Source organism: Sceloporus occidentalis, unplaced genomic scaffold, assembly GCF_023333645.1.
Source record: "Sceloporus occidentalis isolate IW3139 unplaced genomic scaffold, rSceOcc1.0.p SCAF_57, whole genome shotgun sequence".
NCBI lineage: Eukaryota > Metazoa > Chordata > Lepidosauria > Squamata > Phrynosomatidae > Sceloporus > Sceloporus occidentalis.
Genome location: NW_028317037.1, coordinates 1,118,588 through 1,137,710, shown reverse-complemented (window position 1 = coordinate 1,137,710; position 19,123 = coordinate 1,118,588). Strand labels below are relative to the sequence as shown.

Here is a 19,123-nt window from a genome sequence, read left to right as displayed (position 1 = left end):
AAGGATGGAGCTTTTTGCTTGCTTGCAAATTTAAGGTGTTTTTCCTGGACTGAATTCTGAAGTGTTGAAATAATATTTGGATGCACCATGTGCTTTCCTCCCCTTTTGCTTAGTCACTCTCTGGATAAGAGCTATTTTCTGTTGCAGGTGACCTTTGCGGATGTGGCAATATATTTCACTGAGGAGGAATGGAAACTGTTGACAAAAAAGCAGAAACTGTTGTACAGTTCTGTTATGATGGAGAATTATGACAATGTGGCCTCTGTGGGTAAGGAACCTGAATCCATTGCCCTTCCTGTGAAGACTGAGGGCCCTTTCATCATTCACTGTCAGAGCGCTATGATTCCACTTTAGAATTATAGAATCAAAGAGTTGAAATAGACCACAAGGACCATCCGGTTCAATCTTCTGCCATGCAGGAATAGACATTCAAAGCACCCCCGAGATATGGCCATCCAGCCTCTGTTTAAAGACCTCCAAAGAAAGAGACTCCACCAAACTCTGAGGGAGTATATTCCACTGTTGAAGAGCTCTTAATCTCAGGATGTTCCTCCTAGAGTTTAAGAGGAATCTCTTGTCCCTGTGGCTTGCATCCATTGTTCCATGTCCCTTTCTCTGGAGTAGCAGAAAGCAAGCCTGCTCCATCCAGAATATGACATCTCTTCAAATATTTGAACAAGGCTGTCATATCCACTCTTAACCTTCACTTCTCTAAGCTAAAAATACCCAGTTCCCTAAGTCAATCCTCTGAGAGCATGATTTCCAGACTGTTCACCATTTTGGTTTCCCTTCTCTGGACATGCTCCAGCTTCTCAACATCTGTTTGAATTGTGGTGCCCAGAACTGGACACAGGATTATTGCAAGAGAACCCTAACCAAAACAGAATAGAGTGGCACTATTACTTCCCTTGATCTTGACACTATACTCCTATTGATACAGCCTAGGATCACTTTGGCCTTTTTAGCTGCTGCATCACACTGTTGACACATGTTCAACTTGTGCTCGACTACCATTCCTAGTTCCCTTTCACACATAATTTAATTGTCATAACAACTTCCTATGGAATCTTGGAATTTCTAGTTTTAGTGAGGCACTATTGTTCTCCACTTTGTAAGGATTCTACGGCCCCATACAGACTGCCAAAATAAAGCTGCTTCAGGTCACTTTGGAGGTATGCTGTTTAAATGATGCAAGCGTCCTAGGAGTCCAGAAGCTGTGCCAAAGCCATGCTCCAGTTCTTAGGATTAGGACGTGGCTTTGGCGTGGTTTCCAGCCCCTTAGGACACGTGTGTCATTTAAACAGCATACCTCCAAAGTGACCTGAAGCAGCTTTATTTTGGCCTGTATGTATGGGGCCTAAATCTCCAATCCTAAACTGCCAATTCTGGAATTTTGTGGGAAGGAGCCATGGAGATTAATGCTTTTTGCCCCTAAATGGTCCTCAGACCATTCCTGAGCAAGTTTCCTGGCTTTTGTGGCCCCTCTTCCAGCTTTTGGAGGCTCTGGAGAGGCTTTGTGGGAGAAAGGCCTCCCTTGGCCCTGCAATGGATCAGAGAGGGCCCAACAGAGGCAAAATGTCCTCCACTCCCCCAAAGGGATGCTGTGGGATATTGAGGGGCAAAACATTATGCCATACTTTTAGGTGACACAATTTGGGGTTGCCCCTGAGATCCCCTGGGGCCCAATGTGACTACCCCACTTCCCAACAGTAGTCCATCCCTGTCTTAGAGATGTCTTAAGGTTGTTTTAAGTCTTCTCCCTGGCACTTGACCCTCACTAATATCAGAAACCAGGTCCCAGACCCTTGTTCTGCCTCTCCTAACACATTATTTGTATACTGAATGTCTTGCCTTTCTCAAGAAATGAGCCTCAAAGTGTCCCTTTTATGCATCACACTCTGTGGGTGTGTGTCTGTGATAGAGAGATGGAGGCAAAGTGAAAAACAGAAAGACAGGGAAGAGATACTGAAGGTGAAATGGTAAAGGAGTGCAGATGGGAAAGAGGGAGGTTTGGAGAACGGAGGGAGAAAGGGAAGGGGATCAAATCTCTGGGAGCCATGAGCAGAAGGCAGGAGCAAAGCCAAGATCACCTAGCTTTGTGCGGAGAGGAAGGGACCTCTGGGAAGGGCCAGGAGACGGGCCTTGGGGATTGGGAGGCTTAAGAACTGGTTTGAGTGAACGTCTGAGAACCAGCTCAAATCCTTGTTTTCAGACATATTTAGCGGTTCCATTTACCAATTATGTGTAACATCTATGAAGGGAGGAAAGGGGGATGCAAAACCTGCTTTTTCTATAATGTTTCTTTTCCTACCTGAGCTTTCTTATTCAAGAGGTCCTTTGTTACACGAAATGCTGGAATCTGGGGAGGACATCCGCAACTGCTATGCTTTTAGGGGAATTTGGTACATATCTGAATAGAACGAAATAGTTTTACTGGGGCAACAGTGACCTCTGGACTCAGCCAAGCTATAGCAGATCCTGAATCAAACAGATGTTCACAGGCATCTGAAATAGGTTTTTGTGTTTTATTTAGGGGGGAAGCAAAACACACAGACACATACATATAAGTGTTCACACACACACACACACGAACTAGGTAACAAAGGTGGGAGTGGTGAATAGATGTAAGGCTTTGATAATGGTGATACACTATCTATCCAGATCTTTATTCCAATTGTTGATGATTTGAAATGGAAAGAGGTCAGTAGTTCCTCTGACAATTGGGGTTGGTGAGTGCATTGAGGTGCTTAGCCATGAAAACAAACAGTGTGTCTGTTTATAAGTGGACTGACACCGAAGAACCGCAAATCGGGTCTGATATTTATACTGAAATTGGTGTTTGGGGGCAGAAATTGAGGGTTCAGAAAGGTTTATATCACTTTAGAATATTTCCTGTGTGGGAGAAGAATGGCGTGAAACCGAATTGAATGCAGTGGGTGTTTCATGCAAATACCTCAAACAAAAGGGATTAGCAAACCACCTCTCAGGTCCTTGTTGGCTCTGAATTTCGATCGCATTCACAAGCCAATATACACTACAATCTGAGGGTGACACTCCCAGATGCGGCTCCAAAATATCATAGCAGAGTATGGAAGCAAATATCCAGATATAGGTATTGGCAATACACTGATCACTTTCCACACTTAAAAATAAGTCAAAGACACAGTAGATTTCATTGAAATCCTTGGAGGTTCTCTATCTTGAGTTGTAAAATAATACAAATATTTGCAAGCTCTCCTTGCTGACTTCCATCAACTTCACCATCTCTTATACACACAACTCCAACCCAATCCTCACCAATACACATGTGAGTTGTATACTGTATTGGTTGTGAGTCATATCCTGGTGCAAACAGCATGAAGCATCGTCTGCATTTAGCTTGCATCATGCCTTGGGCTGTGACTCAGCACTCTATGACAGTCTCACAGGATATGATGCCACCTGTCAATCAAAGTATTTTTCTACATCTTTTATATTTTTTCAACAGTCCTTCAACTATCTGCTTCCACTGATTCCCTCATGTCAGTTCCCATTCTTTGTTAGCTCCTATACGTAAGGATAGTATCGTACCATGGATTTAGGGGCCTAAGCAGCAGGGTCATGCTTGGGTTACTCACAGAATCTTTCTTAATTTAATCTCTAATAATGAGGGGTTAATGAGGGCTAAATCATGGGTAACACCCTCCTCTCTTAACGCTGATTTTCAGTCTTATCTGTCACTGCCCTTCTTTACAGAAGAACATTTGAATCATGAGAGAATCCACACAGGAAAGAAGTCACATAAATGCCAACATTGTGGGAAATGTTTTGCTTATAAGTCAATCCTTATCGTGCATCAGAGAGTCCACACGGGAGAGAAGCCGTTCAAATGCCAGCATTGTGGGAAATGTTTTTCTTGGAAGTCATGTCTACTGACACATCACAGATTCCACACTGGAGAGAAGCCATACAAATGCCAGCATTGTGGAAAATGTTTTTCTGGGAGGTCACACCTAGTGACACATCAGAGAGTCCACACAGGAGAGAAGCCATTCAAATGCCAGCATTGTGGAAAATGTTTTTCTGAGAAGTCACACCTAGTGAAACATCAGAGAGTCCACACTGGAGAGAAGCCATACAAATGCCAGCATTGTGGAAAATGTTTTTCTGGGAGGTCACACCTAGTGAAACATCAGAGAGTCCACAGAGAGAAGCCATACAAATGCCAGCATTGTGGAAAATGTTTTTCTCGGAAGTCACACCTAATGACACATCAGAGAGTCCAGACAGGAGAGAAGCCTCACATATGCCAGCATTGTGGGAAATGTTTTTATTTGAAGTCAAACCTAGTGAGACATCAGAGAGTCCACACAGGAGAGAAGCCATACAAATGCCACCATTGTGGGAAAGGTTTTTCTCGGAAGTCACACCTAGTCAGACATCAGAGAGTACACACAGGAGAGAAGCCACACAAATCCCAGTAATGAACTAACATTATATTTCTCAATAACGAATACAAAAAATATATTTTCAATCCAGAAGTGCAAAGAGAAGACCCTTTTGATCTTGTTTGTGAGATTTGTCTGTCAATATGTCTCTTTTTGTTTTCAAGTTAGATTTTCTTGAGTTTAGGTTTTAATTGCTAATAGTATATGTGATTGCTTTGGGTTGTAAATTTGGCTGGGGATTGTGGGTCGTGGTATATGTTAGGTAGATGGGGGGGGGGGTTGGGATATGTTGCACCTGGCTTTATTAGTTATGGGAATGATAGCTTTTGCAATGTGTGGGATGTTGGATGAAGAAAGCTGGGGGCAAGTATTAACAGAAAGGACTAGTTTGTGGGAATGGCAAAGGGGGGATTGTTACCTGTGGGGCAAAGACTGTGGGACTTGGAGGTGGGGGCTAGGTTTGGAAGAGGGTGGAGTTTTAGGTTTTGGGATTTTAATGTATTGTTTGGCTTAGAGTGGGCAGTTCTGGCTTAAACACTGAATTTCTATGTATTCTCAATAAAGTCCTTTGCTATTTCAACACTCTGGACTCTGAGGCACAGAAGTTCTGAATTTGCACATACACACAAACATACAGGATACACAGAGAGAGAGATATTCCCCAACTAGAGCCTTCCTTTCCTGCCTTTCCCTCCTGAGTCTAGCTCTGCACCTTGGGCTCCATTGTGGTCTCCTCAAAGGAAGAAAGGAGGGAAGGAAGAGGAGGCCGCTGAACCCCCGTCGCATACCTTCCTTTCCCACAAAGGCCTCCAGTGGAATAAGTAGCAGCATCTACTGCAATCCCTGTGAATGCTGAGGAGGGGCCTTTGGGGTCATCTGTGTATGCATAGTCCCAGCCCCTGAAGCCATGGCTGCCCTCACAGTCTGTTTTGAGGCAGGGAGGGAAGTGGGGAGAGCCCTTGTTCATTCAGAGGAATGGCTGAAGGGTCTTCTGGGGGCCCTTGGGGAGGTTATATGAAGGAAGGAAGCCCCTCTTCTCCTTCAAAGAAAGGCAGGGGGCCTGCAGGGCCTCCTCTCCCTCTTTCCTTCCCTGCCCCCTCCTCAGGGGATTCTTTATGTCCCAGGTACTTTGGGGGTTATTATGAGAAGAGAGGACAGGGGGGACCCTTGGAGAGATTCATGGTCATGGAGGGGAGGGGGATCCAAATGTAAAAAGGGCTTTGAGGAGCCCCCTCCCTCCTGGAAAGTGGGGCAGAGGAGAGACCCTCCCTTCTGATGCCTCATTTGGGGAAGAGTTTTGTGCCAAACAGAAAGCATCACACAGGATAAGGTTCAATAGCATTGGAAACAACATTTTTTTTTGGGGGGGGGGGAGTTTTCTCTAGAGTCCTGGGGGGAGGGGGCTCGGGGGGGGTAGATAAGAGCCAAAATCTAGGCCAAAGCCAAGAGGAGGGAGACGGAGGGACTTCAAAACTCTGACAATCCCCTGTCAACATGGGAACTAGGTTTAGAGGTCCTCCCTTCATTCCAAATGCCACTGCCCTGGTCTTGAAGGGAGAGAAGAACCAGCAGTACCTGCTTGACTTGATCTCCTTCCCTACTGCCGTTCCCTTCTCTTTTGTGTCATGTCTTTTTAGATTGTAAACCTGGGGGGCAGGGAATTGTCTAATTAACTATCTGTAAGCTGCCCTGGGATCCTTTGTGGCTGAATAGAAAAGAAGAAATACTCCAAATAAATAAATAAGTATAGAAGCAACAATTCCCAAATTATTGTGCTATAGCATTTGCAATGTAGCATGTACATTTCTGTACTGCTTATCAGTGCACTCAGCACTCCCTAATGGTTTACAATCTGTAAGCCAATTGAATGAGCCACATTTTCTTTCTTTAATATGTTTATTGCACTTACATTCCTGCTTTTCTCCCAAAATGGGATACAAGGTGACTTACAATAATTTTTAAAATATTCAGCTAAAACATTAATTTACAAAAGCTATAAAGAAATTAAGTGGCAGCATTGAAAACATGACTAAAACACTAAAAACAAAAACGTATTTAATACAGTTTTCATGTATATATATCTACAGAGAGAGAGCTTACCATGTCACACACTGCAACTCCATAGTTAAAATCCCAAATCTGCCCAAATAGAAATGTCTCCATCTGCCAGAAGAAAGACAGGAGGGAAGGAGCCAACCGGACTTTCTGTGGAGCCAAGTCCTATCTATTTGGAGCAGCCACGGATAAGGCTCTCTCTCGAATCCTTACTAACCATGTCTGTGAGGATGGTGGGACTGTGAGAAGTCCTCCCTTTAGATGACAATGCACACCTTGGTTTATATAAAGAGATACGACCTTTCCAATATTAAAAACAATATTAAAAACAAAAGCTTTATGCTCATACTATTCCTGTAACAAGAAACCACAGTTTCCCATTACAATAATACCAGGGCAGCATGTACATTAGATAGGGCTTTAAGTCCCAAATGCTGAAAAACACACTCTGTAGCACACAGAAGATATAAGGAAAACTGTCGCATGGAGCAGGTCAGTGTCACCAAGTGTGGAAGAAGAAGGAAAAGTGTTTTATATACTGCCTCATATGGAGATCTCTGGTCAGCTATATCAGTAACAGACTTCCGTCGGGTGATATTCTCCTGGCATGTTTGGACTACAAATCCCTATCAGTTCTTATAGTGGAAAGATATACACAAGTTACTGTTCAAAATATCTAGAAGATTGGGGAAAGCTCTGAGTGACTTTTCAAGGACAGGGATAGATCTTCCTTAGCTTCCTTACTACATAAAGATCCTACACAAAAACTGAACACAGAACCTCCTACATGCAAAGCATGAATTCTGTCAGTGCATTATAGCACTTTTCTTGCAATGTGGCAAAAACACATACCAGGACCTATAACCTGTAGAACAGGAGAGACATGATTTGGAGGTGAAGAAGGGATACCCCTTTTTCAGCGTGAGATTAACCCACATGGACAGTAAGGAATGCTTAAACAAAGAGGTTACAGGTTTATTTAAATAGGGTACTGAAGATGTCACAAGCTTTAGGCTGAAATCATTAGTGACCACTGATGACATGGGCAATGTCCAGCAGATGACTGACACACGAACAGCCACATCCCACCAAATACTTTAAAAGGAAGCACCAGGGGATGGAGTGGAAAATCACTCTCCGTCTACCATTTATTACTGTTCTGAGAACACAGTCATTAATTTCCTGTCACCCACTGGCCACAATTCTCTGCGTGTGATAAAATTTGCTGGAAATACAAAACACAGTACAACAGTGATTCAACAAAACAGTGGTGAAAAACAGCATATTTTTTGGGGGGGAACCCCACATCATTGTTGTGGGGAGCGCCACACACCAAGTTGTTATAGCCACATTCTCTGCTGCTCCTGGTCTTACTGCAGTTGAGTGATTGACAGTTCGAGGGTGGTGACACGCTCCAACGCTGCAATGGTAAAAGGAAGTGTTTAGACTTTGCTTGTTGTTTCTTGCTCCCTTCACTCTTAAATATAGGGCCATTCAAACTACATTTTACCTCGGTTCCCAAACCAGTTTAAAAGTTGGAAGTTCACACTCATGGCAATTTTAACACAACTCGATCAGGGGCTTGCACAAGAGATCCAAGACAAATCCCCCTTAGCGCGTTTTTTTCTGAAAGCGGAGTATTGACACTTTCCATTTGAAAACAACTGGCTCTTCCCTGCTGCCGGCAAATATGAACTCAGCCCCGGTCAAGATCGGATCAAATTCAGGGGGTACATTACTCCGATTGAGGTAAAGGGTAGTACGGACTTGTTTCCAGGGAGATTCGATAGGGGGGCACCCGGATCTGCCCAGTTCTATCCAGGGCAAATGAGCGAGTGGGAATGGGGCCTTTGTGAAAGTGGGGGAACTTACCTTCCTGGTGCTGGCCCTCCAGGTGAGCGATGCATTGGGCAAGGAGTCACTCTCCTCATTGCCTGCAGCCTCTGGTTCTGCTGGAGGCAGGGCCTCTTCTCCAGCATCACCTGGAACAAGGAACCAAAGAAATGGACAACAACAGATGTATGTGTGCATGTGTGTTTGTGCATGTACATCTCTACATCTATCTATCTATCTATCTATCTATCTATCTATCTGGAGGCATCTCTATCTAAGTGCGCTCAGACTTATACCTTTATGAGCCTATACACACACACATATAGAATGTTTCAAGTCTATAGATCTTGCATACAACATCCATAGATACATCTATACATACCCATAATCTGTCTGAACGTGTGCATGTGTACGCACACGTAGAGAGAGAGAGAGAGACAGAGAGAGAGAGAGATACAAGCACATGTACATATATATGTTAGATCATATATATATATATATATATATATATACACACACACATTTATATATACTCTTCTACTTTCATACAATTTAAACATAAGCAAATGCATGGAGAAATATACAGGTACATATGCATGCACATGGCTGCACTTGCACATGTATACGCCTCCTCAGGTTCTGGTCAACATCAGTATGTATATATACTTATAATTGTATATATGTTTACTTCCAGTCACAACAGCATAACTGCCCGCTGCCCTGCGATTACTTTCCTTCCACCCCATACCCACCCACCCTTCCTGTGCAGTCCACTTTTCCTCCTGCTGGGGTAGATAAAGGGGGCCCTCCCTCCCCAGAATATGTGCCTTTTTTGAGGGATGGAGAGTCAGGAGGGAGGGCAGGTAATGTCGTCGTTCCCTCTGCCTTTCTGCTTCCTCGCTGGGTGGGCTCCTGGTGCCTCCAAAGCCAGGGATCATGGGGGAAGGATGGCTGCAGGGCGAAGAAGGCCCAGAGAAGACCAAACGGATTGCCAACATTTTGCAGGGTTTTGGGGGGTGGGTGGGAAAAGAGCACACAGACCCCTTTTGCAAGGCAGGACTGGGGGAAAGAGGGTCCCTTGGAGGCTGGAAGGGGGCAGGTTTTCCTAGTAAGAGGGCTCCAACCCAGGCAGAAATACAACAGCAACAATAACAATAATAATAATTGGTGGTGGTGATGTTTGTATCCCACCTTTCTCCTCAGATTGGGACCCAAAACAGCTTTGGGCTATTTATTATTATGGCTCTTGATACTATCAGTCATGTTAACTGTGTGGTTATTATTATTATTGCTGCTGCTGTGTGTGTTCTGTGCTTTCAAGTCATGTTTTTAATTATGGCGACCCTATCGCGGGGTTTTCTTGGCAAGGTTTCTTCAGAGGGAGGTCTGCCACTACCTTCCCCTGAGGAGGCTTAGAGAGAGTGACTTCTTCTTGCCCAAGGGACTCCATGGCTGCAGAGGAGGTTACATCTAATCTGCCTCCATTCATTTAGAGCCGGAAGGGACCCTCAAAGGCCATCTAATCCAGCCAGAATCTGCCATGTAATGATAGGGTCATTTCTGTAAAACAAATGGGGTCCTGCCATTGCCATTCTCAGAGGCTGAGAGCATAGGACTTGCTGTTATTTTGCAAGCCCTGAGACTCTTTGACCTTGTTGTGTGTGTGTTTAGACTTATACACCTCAAGTCAATATAAACCACAACAAACCATTGAGGCACTGAGACAAGTTTGTAAAGGTCCCCTGTTTTTAGGTCTCTTCCTTGTGAATAGGACTAATATTTAAATGACTTTTCATATTGCTCTCCATGTATCATGTTTTGTGCCTTTATATTGTTATTATTTTGTCATGTTTTATGCCTCACTTATAAAAATATGCTGTTAATATTGAAGGAGTTTCATAAGAGGAATAAAGTGCCTGTATGTACATTCTGGGGAATGTCTTGGAGGCTTATTGGCAAGACTCAGCCAGATTGGGGAAGGAGTGAGGGCAGCAGAGCCCCTGAGAAGAGGAAGCCAGGAATCAAGCCCTCTCTTCTCTCTTCCTCATTCCCTTCACTCCAAGGGAAAACTCCTCCACTGACTCAAAGACTTCCCTGCAGCCCTGGCTTCCTTTATGTCCCTTCCCCCAAAAGACAGCAATTCTGGCTCTCCTTCCCCTGAATGAACCTGAGGGCCCTTGGCAATGGGGCTGCAATGGAGCCCCCTCCCCTCCTCTTTCCCTTCCCTCAGGTAAACGCTGACCCTCTTTCTGTGTCTCTCAAAATGGTGGCAGTCTGGACCCCCCTCCTCAAAATCCTGGCTACATCCCTCTTTATGATAGCTTTATGATATCTATTTTACACATGATTCCCTCCTGAGGACACTCTGAGGGCTGCCATTGGCTGGAGTACCCTCCCTCTATCAATGGCCCTGATTGGGTGGAATCCCAGTCCCTCCCACCATCCCTGGCCCTGATTGGCTGGAATCCCAGTCCCTCCCACCATCCCTGGCCCTGATTGGATGGAATCCCTGTCCCTCCCACCATCCCAGGCCCTGATTGCCTGGAGTCCCCTCCCTCATATCATCCCTGGCCCTGATTCGTTGGAATCCTCATCCCTCCCACCATCCCCAGCCCTGATTGGCTGGAGTCCCAGTCCCTGCCTCCTTGTGTTCCAGCAGCCATTTTGTGTTCTAGTGGACATTTTGTATTCCGGCAGCCATTTTGTGTTCTAGTGGACATTTTGTCTTCCGGCAGCCATTTTGTGTTCTAGTGGACATTTTGTATTCCGGCAGCCATTTTGTGTTCTAGTGGACATTTTGTATTCCGGCAGCCATTTTGTGTTCTAGTGGACATTTTGTATTCTGGCAGCCATTTTGTGTTCTAGTGGACATTTTGTATTCCGGCAGCCATTTTGTGTTCTAGTGGACATTTTGTATTCCGGCAGCCATTTTGTGTTCTAGTGGACATTTTGTATTCTGGCAGCCATTTTGTGTTCTAGTGGACATTTTGTCTTCCGGCAGCCATTTTGTGTTCTAGTGGACATTTTGTATTCCGGCAGCCATTTTGTGTTCTGGCGGCCATTTTGTGCTGCTTGTGACTTTGGGGAATATTGTTCCAGAACCTTCTCTGAGGCCTCAGTTGAACAGAGGCCTCTCTTTCTCTCCTGAGGCTCCAGAGTCAGAAGGAGGCCAGGCTCCTTGGGCCAAAAGGAAGGAAGTGTGTCTCTTTGTGTGTCTTTTGTTTCTCTTTTCTGAGAGGGATTTCCTATTACACAGCTCTGCTCCTTCTGGGGAAGACAGGTTTTAAAAGGTATTGAAATAATTATTTTGACCAGTGTCTAAATGGGAAGGGGGCCATGATGATGGGAGGGCATGGATTAGATCTGTAAAGTAATCTATGTCTCTTCCAGCCCAGGAGCTAGAGCTTCTCCACCTGGGACATAAAGCAGGTCCTCCCCCTCCTCCTCTGTGTGAAAGAGAAGTCAAATTCTCATCAGTCATGATGACACAGCATGAAAAATTTGCATTCCTGAATTTAAAAATCTGAGGAGTCCTGAATCCTGTTGGTTAACTCTAGAGAGCAGACCCACTGAAACCATAAGTGACTGGTGGGTCAACATGTAGATAAACCCAATTGATTCAGTGATTCTACTCTGATCAGGACTAGGCATAGGATACAGGCTAAGATTTAGACCTGCATGTGGCTGGAACAGGATATTCCCAAGACAAGATGGACAGGCAACAGTGTGAAAAATGGGCACTCTCCACATGGGCAAAGACACTATCAGAATTGTGACTTCTCTGCATGCAGAAGGCTGCCATGGGAATTGGGTGCTCCCTTTCCATCAGCTCAATCCTCTGGTGCCCCCTGATCCTGGGAGAAGGGCTGGATCCCATGGAAGGGGAACAACCTGGGAAGAGAGAGCTCCTTTCCTGCCCTTCTTGACTGAGGGCCTCCCTGGTGAATGGCCAGTTGTAGACCCATTCCTCCCAGAGCAACACTGGAGCAGAGAGAGTTCTGCTGGTTTGGCCACTGGGAGAATGAGGAACCACCAGGCCAGACAGCCTGACCCAGCAAAACCCTCTATGCTCCAGTGTTGCTCCAGGTGGAATCAGGCTACAACTGGCCATTCACTGACCCAGGTCCTACCATAGAGCTGTGGAAGCCATCCCACATGGCCATTGCATGCCTGGTGAGAGTGTTGGTGTGAGGTATTATTATTATTATTATTATTATTATTATTATTAGAAAAGCATCCAGCTTTTTCTGTAGTCAGAAGCAAAATGAAGAAATCTTCCTCTGAGGGGCACTGGGGACCTCTGCAGATTTCAGCAGATAATGCACTCATTTCACATCCAGCTATGAGGACATAGTCAGGACCCTTTCCAATTCCCATCCCCTTATCCCCAGCTACTCTCACAAGGCATGGAGTACCTGTTGTGTAGGGGAGCTGCAGTGAGTCTGTGCTAGGTCCAGGGGGCTTTGGTTGGTGCAGAGGGAGGAAGGGGATGCCCACCTCTCCATTGGTCCAGAGGAGACATTCGTCACCTGCCTATGTCACCAGCAGGATGCTGATCTCAGTGACTTTGAGTGCTGCAGGGTTTCTAGCCAAACCAAGCCTAATCCTTGTTCCTTTTCTCAGGAACTTCATCTTGGACCCCTTGGCTTTGGGGCCTCTCTTGCTGGAAGTGACCAAAGTGCAGGGCCACCAGGATCCCCTGCCCACCTGATGGCCGACACAAAGGCCAAGCAGAGGGAGCTGGGCTCCAACAGAAAGAGGCTGCCGAGGTACAACAACTCTTTGGTAAGTTGCCATCCTAACTGTTAGTTTCATCTGTGTCTGGGCTAGCTCATGAAAGCAAGTGAAAATCATACTGTCCCAGTTTGGCAGAGAGAGTCCTGGTTAATCCTCTGTCACCTCATTTTTTCAGGGGCTATGAAAATGTCCTATTTCACTCTCCTCCTCCCACTTTCCCCCTTCTCCTCAGGTCAGTTCAGATGCTGCAAAATGTGTTCCAAGTTCAAAAGAGTGTGTGTCCCATCAACTCAAAAGAGAGGAGAGAGGAGGGGAGAAAGGGGCAGGATCTTACCCTTGCCAGGAGTTGGAGGCAAAAGCAAAGTGCGATACCCTTCCAGGCTTGTGTGATCATTATCATTAACAATTTTGGCCATCTTGACCCCCTTCTGGTGTTGCTTGTCCACATGTGTCTTCCTTTCTCATTCTGTGAAATGCTGGGGGATATGGAAGAATATCTCTGGACCTAAACTGAGGGTTGGCCCAGTGGCCCTCAAGCCCAGAATACTCCCCAGAACTGTTTTTAAAAATGAAAATTGCCTCTGCAATTAGGTAAGATGTGTCTAAATGCACTATAATTCATTGGTGACTAAATGTCCTATACATGTTTGGATGGTCTGTATCCTAATCAATCAATAATATTCCAGAAATGGCCTAAATTATATTGTTTATCTTATTATATATTATATTGAAAGGATTCGAGACAAACTGGATCTCAAAGGCTGTAGCTTTTTACTGATTTGCAGAATTTAAAGTTTATTTCCTGGACTGAATTCTAAAGTGTTGAAATAATATTTGCAATGCACCATTTGCTTTCCTCCTCTTTTGTTTAGTCACTCTCTGGATGAGGGCTATTTTCTGTTGCAGGTGACCTTTGCAGATGTGGCGATATATTTCACCGAAGAGGAATGGAATCTATTGACGAAGAAGCAGAAACTGATGTACAGTTCCGTTATGATGGAGAATTATGAGAATGTGGCCTCTGTGGGTAAGGAACCTGAATCCATTGCCCTTCCTGTGAAGACTGAGGGCCCTTTCATAATATACTGTCAGAGCGCTATGATTCCACTTTAGAATTATAGAATCAAAGAGTTGAAACAGATCACAAAGACCATATGGTTCAATCTTCTGCCATGCAGGAATAGACATTCAAAGCACCCCCGAGAGATGGCCATCCAGCCTCTGTTTAAAGACCTCCAAAGAAAGAGACTCCACCAAACTCTGAGGGAGTATATTCCACTCCTGAAGAGCTCTTACTCTGAGGAAGTACCTCCTAAAGTTTAAGTGGAATCTCTTGTCCCTGTGGCTTGCATCCATTGTTCCATGTCCCTTTCTCTGGAGTAGCAGAAAGCAACCCTGCTGCATCCAGAATATGACATCTCTTCAAATATTTGAACAGGGCTATCATATCCACTATTAACCTTCTCTTCTTAAAGCTAAACATACCCAGTTCCCTAAGTCATTCCTCAGAGAGCATGGTTTCCAGACCATTCACCATTTGGGTTTCCCTCCTCTGGACATGCTCCAGCTTCTCAACATCTGTTTAAATTGTGGTGCCCAGAACTGGACACAGGATTATTGCAAGTGAGCCTTGACCAAAACAGAATAGAGTGGCACTATTACTTCCCTTGATCTTGACACTATACTCGTATTGATACAGCCTAGGATCACATTGGCCTTTCTAGCTGCTGCATCACATTGTTGACACATGTTCAACTTGTGCTATACTACAATTCCTAGTTCCCTTTCACACGTAATTTAACTGTCACAACAACTTCCTGTGGAATCTTGGAATTTCTAGTTTTAGTGAGGCACTATTGTTCTCCACTTTGTAAGGATTCTAAATATCAAATCCTAAACTGCCAATTCTGCAATTTTGTGGGAAGGAGCCATGGAGATTAATGCCCCTAAAGGGTCCTCAGCCCATTCCTGAGCAAGTTTCCTGGCTTTTGTGGCCCCTCTTCCAGCCTTTTGAGGCTCTGGAGAGGCTTTGTGTGAAAAAGGCCTCACTTGGCCCTGCAATGGATCAGAGAGGGCCCAACAGTGGCAAAACGGCCCCCACCTCTGCTCTGAGATCCCTGGGGTTCAATATGCCCCCCCAAACCCCAACAGTAATCCATCCCTGTCTTGGAGATGTCTTAAAGCTGTTTTAATGCTCATCCCTGGCACTTGACCCTCACTAATATCAGAAACCAGGTCCCAGACCCCTTGTTCTGCCTTTCCTAATGCATTAGTTGTATATTGATTGCCTTACCTTTCTCAAGAAATGAGTCTCAAAGTGTCCCTTTTATGCACCACACTTTTGTGATTGTGTGTCTGTGATAAAGCGGTGGATTCAATGTGAAAAACAGAAAGGCAGGAAAGAGATGCTGAAGGTGAAATGGTAAAGCAGTGCAGATGGGTAAGAGGGAAGGTTGGAGAGTGGAGGGAGAAAGGGAAGGGGATCAAGCCTCTGGGAGCCAGGAGGGGAAGGCAGGAGCAAAGCCAGGATCGCCTAGCTTTGTGTGGACAGGAAGGAACCTCTGAGAAGGGTCAAGAGAAAGGCATTGGGGATGGGGAGGCAGCCACCAACCAGATAGATAATAATAATAGGTTTCATTTGTATTTACCTGTAAAATAGCCACAAAACAACAATAGCATCCAATTTACAGACAGTAAAAAAACAAATTGCTTAAAACTCAATTCGGGACAAATAAAAACATTGTTTAAAATGCACAATTGCAAACAGAAGTGAGATTTTTCCTTAAGTTCTTTACAAGAGGTCGGGTGCGTAAGCCTGCCGGAAGGGATCCGTCTTAAGTGCTTTCTTGAAAGCATCCAAGGTGGTGATAAGACAGATCTCCTCCAGCAAGTTGTTCCATAACTTGGGGGCCATGGCTGTGTGCGCTCTGTGGGAAGTTGTTCTTAGCCTGACCTTTGGGTAATATAATAATTCTTCCCAGATGTTCTTAGAGTGCGGGCGGATTGTGTAGGGAGAGGTGTTCCCTCAAGTAGCTTGGGCCCAAGCCATGTAGAACTTTAAGAGTAATAGTCAACACTTTGTATTGCGCCCGGAAGCTAATTGGCAGCCAATCTAGAGATTTTAGAACTGGTGTTATATGGTCTGACCTAGATGTTCCGGTGACCAATCTGACTGCCGCGTTTTGAACTAAGTGAAGCTTCTGAACTTGGGACAAAGATAGCCCCATGTAGACCACTGAACTTAAGAAATGAACTTGAAATCAGGCCCTTGTTTTCATACATATTAAGGGTTCCATTTAGCAGTTATGAGCAATGTCTATGAAGAGAGGAAAGAGCAACACAAAAATTCCTTTTTCTCTCATGCCTCTTTTCCAACCTGAGCTTGCTTAGCTCCGTGGTTGATTCCAGAGGCTTTTTGTCACTCGAAATGCTGGAGTCTTGGGAGGACACCCACAAGTGCTATGCTTTTAGGGTAATTTCATACTTAGCTCAAAGGAGAGATTGAGGCAACAGTGACCTCAGGATTCATCCCAACTATACCAGGCCTGAAAGCACACAGAGCTCCAGAGGCATTTCAAATAGGTTTTTGTGTTTTATTTAGGGAAAAAGCAAAATACACACGCACACACACACATATACACATATAGGTGTTCATGCACACACACAAGAACTGGGTAAAAAAGGTGGGAGTGGTGAATAGTGTGAGGCTTTGCTAATGGTAATACATTAGCTAGATGGATCTTGATTCCAGTTGCTGTGGGTCCAGAAAGGAGAGAGAAGTCAGTAACTCCAATGGCAAGTGGGGCTGGAGAGTGTAGTGAGGTGTTTAGCAATGTAAACCAATGGAGTGTCTGTCTGCAACTGGACTGAAGAACAGCCAGTTGGGGCTGATATTTATACTGAAATTGTTGGTTGGGGGCAGAAACTGAGCATTCGAAAACGTTTAAATTGCTTTAGGATGTTTCCTGGGTGGGGAAAGAATTATCTGAAACTGAAATAAATGCAATGGGTGCTTGGTGGAAATACTTCAGCCAAAAAGGATTGTCACAGCGGCTCTTAGGTACTTCATGGCTCTGAATTCTGGTCCCATTCACAAACCAATATATAGTACTGTCTGAAGGCGACACTCCCAGAGCTCAACCATAATGTAGCAGAGTGCAGAAGCAAATCTCCAGATATAGGCATTGGCAATGCATTAACCACTTTCCACACTTAAAAATAACTCATAGACACAGTTGATTTCCTCCAAGTCCTTGGAGGTTCTTTCTCTTGAGTTGCAATATAAAACAAATATTTACCAACTCTCCTCTCTGACTTCTATCCATTTCACAATCTCTTACACACCCAACTCCAACCCATACCAATCCGCATGTGAGCTATATACTGTATTGGCTGTGAGTCATATCCTGGTGCCAAACAGCATGAAGCATCCTCTGCAGTTAGCTTCCATCATGCCTTGGATTCTGACTCAGCACTCTATGGCAGTCTCACAGGAAATGATGCCACTTTTCAATTAAAATAGTTTTATATACATTTAATGGAATATTTTTTAACTGCCTGACTATCTCCTTCCACTTCATGGCAGTTCCCCTTCAATCACTTCTTTGGTAGCTCCTATGAGTAAGAATACAGTCATTATATGGATTTGGGGGCATCTAGAACAGGGTCATGCTCAGGTCATTCACACCAATTCTATTAATTTAATCTCAAATAGAGAGGGGTGAACGTGGGGCTGAATCTTGGGGTAACCCTTTCCTCTCTTAACACTGATATTCAGTTTTGCCTGTCATTGTCCTCCTTTACAGAAGAATTTGTCAGTCATGAGAAAGTCCACACAAGAAAGAAGCCACATAAATGCCAACACTGTGGGAAATATTTTGCTTACATGTCAGTCCTAGTCATGCATCAAAGATTCCACACAGGAGAGAAGCCATACAAATGCCAGCACTGTGGGAAGTGTTTTTCTCAGAGGTCACACCTAGTGACACATCAGAGAGTCCACACAGGAGAGAAGCCATACAAATGCCAGCATTGTGGGAAATGTTTTTCTTTGAAGTCAGACCTAGTGACACATCAGAGAATCCACACAGGAGAAAAGCCATACAAATGCCAGCATTGTGGGAGATGTTTTTATAATAAGTCAAACCTATTGGCACATCAGAGAATCCACACAGGAGAAAAGCCTTACAAATGCCAGCGTTGTGGGAAATGTTTTTCTTCAAAGTCAAACCTACTGGCACATCAGAGAGTCCACACAGGAGAGAAGCCTTACAAATGCCAGCGTTGTGGGAAATGTTTTTCTTCAAAGTCATACTTATTGGCACATCAGAGAGTCCACACAGGAGAGAAGCCATACAAATGCAAGCATTGTGGGAAATGTTTTTCATTGAAATCAAGCCTAGTGAGACATCAGAGTGTCCACACAGGAGAGAAGCCTTACAAATGCAAGCATTGTGGTAAATGTTGTTCTTGGAAGTCAAACCTAGTGACACATCAGAGAATCCACACAGGAGAGAAGCCATACAAATGCCAGCATTGTGGGAAATGTTTTTCTTCAAAGCCATACCTATTGGCACATCAGAGAGTCCACACAGGAGAGAACCCAAACATATGCCAGCATTGTGGGAAAGGTTTTTCTTCAAAGTCATACCTATTGGCACATCAGAGAGTCCACACAGGAGAGAAGCCATACAAATGCCAGCATTGTGGGAAATGTTTTTCTTCAAAGCCATACCTATTGGCACATCAGAGTGTCCACACAGGAGAGAATCCATACAAATGCCAACATTGTGGGAGATGTTTTTCATCGAAATCAAGCCTAGTGAGACATCAGAGAGTCCAAACAGGAACGAAGCCACACAAATCTCAGAAATGAACTAACTTTATATTTGTCAATAAGCAATATTAAAGAATATATTTTAAATCCTGTGGTGATAAGAAAAGGCCCTTGTGATTTCGTGTGTTAGGTTTGTGTGTCCATATGTCTCTTTATGTTTTTCAGTTATATTTTGTTGAGTTGAGGTTTTAATTGCCATGAGTATAGATTATTGCTTTAGTTTATAAATTTGAGT

General features: G+C 44.4%; 1 protein-coding gene across 1 annotated transcript; it reads left to right on the top strand.

The window, feature by feature from the left end:
- Window positions 1-234: 234 nt before the first annotated feature.
- LOC149287670 (uncharacterized) lies at window positions 235-18,987 on the top strand. The gene is made up of 3 exons (XM_089492543.1): window positions 235-268; window positions 3,769-4,454; window positions 17,785-18,987. Exons 1-3 carry the CDS (start codon window positions 235-237, stop codon window positions 18,925-18,927), a joined length of 1,863 nt encoding a protein of 620 aa, XP_089348669.1. The 3' UTR covers window positions 18,928-18,987.
- Window positions 18,988-19,123: the final 136 nt, after the last annotated feature.

Excerpts from the sequence above, each read along its gene's own strand:
- LOC149287670 (XM_089492543.1), top strand. The coding sequence starts at position 235 with ATGATGGAGAATTATGACAATGTGGCCTCTGTGG. Across the intron at positions 269-3,768 it reads TGACAATGTGGCCTCTGTGG|GAAAGAAGTCACATAAATGC; the intron begins GTAAGGAACCTG and ends GAATCCACACAG. Across the intron at positions 4,455-17,784 it reads CAGGAGAGAAGCCACACAAA|CTGAATCTTGGGGTAACCCT; the intron begins TCCCAGTAATGA and ends GTGAACGTGGGG.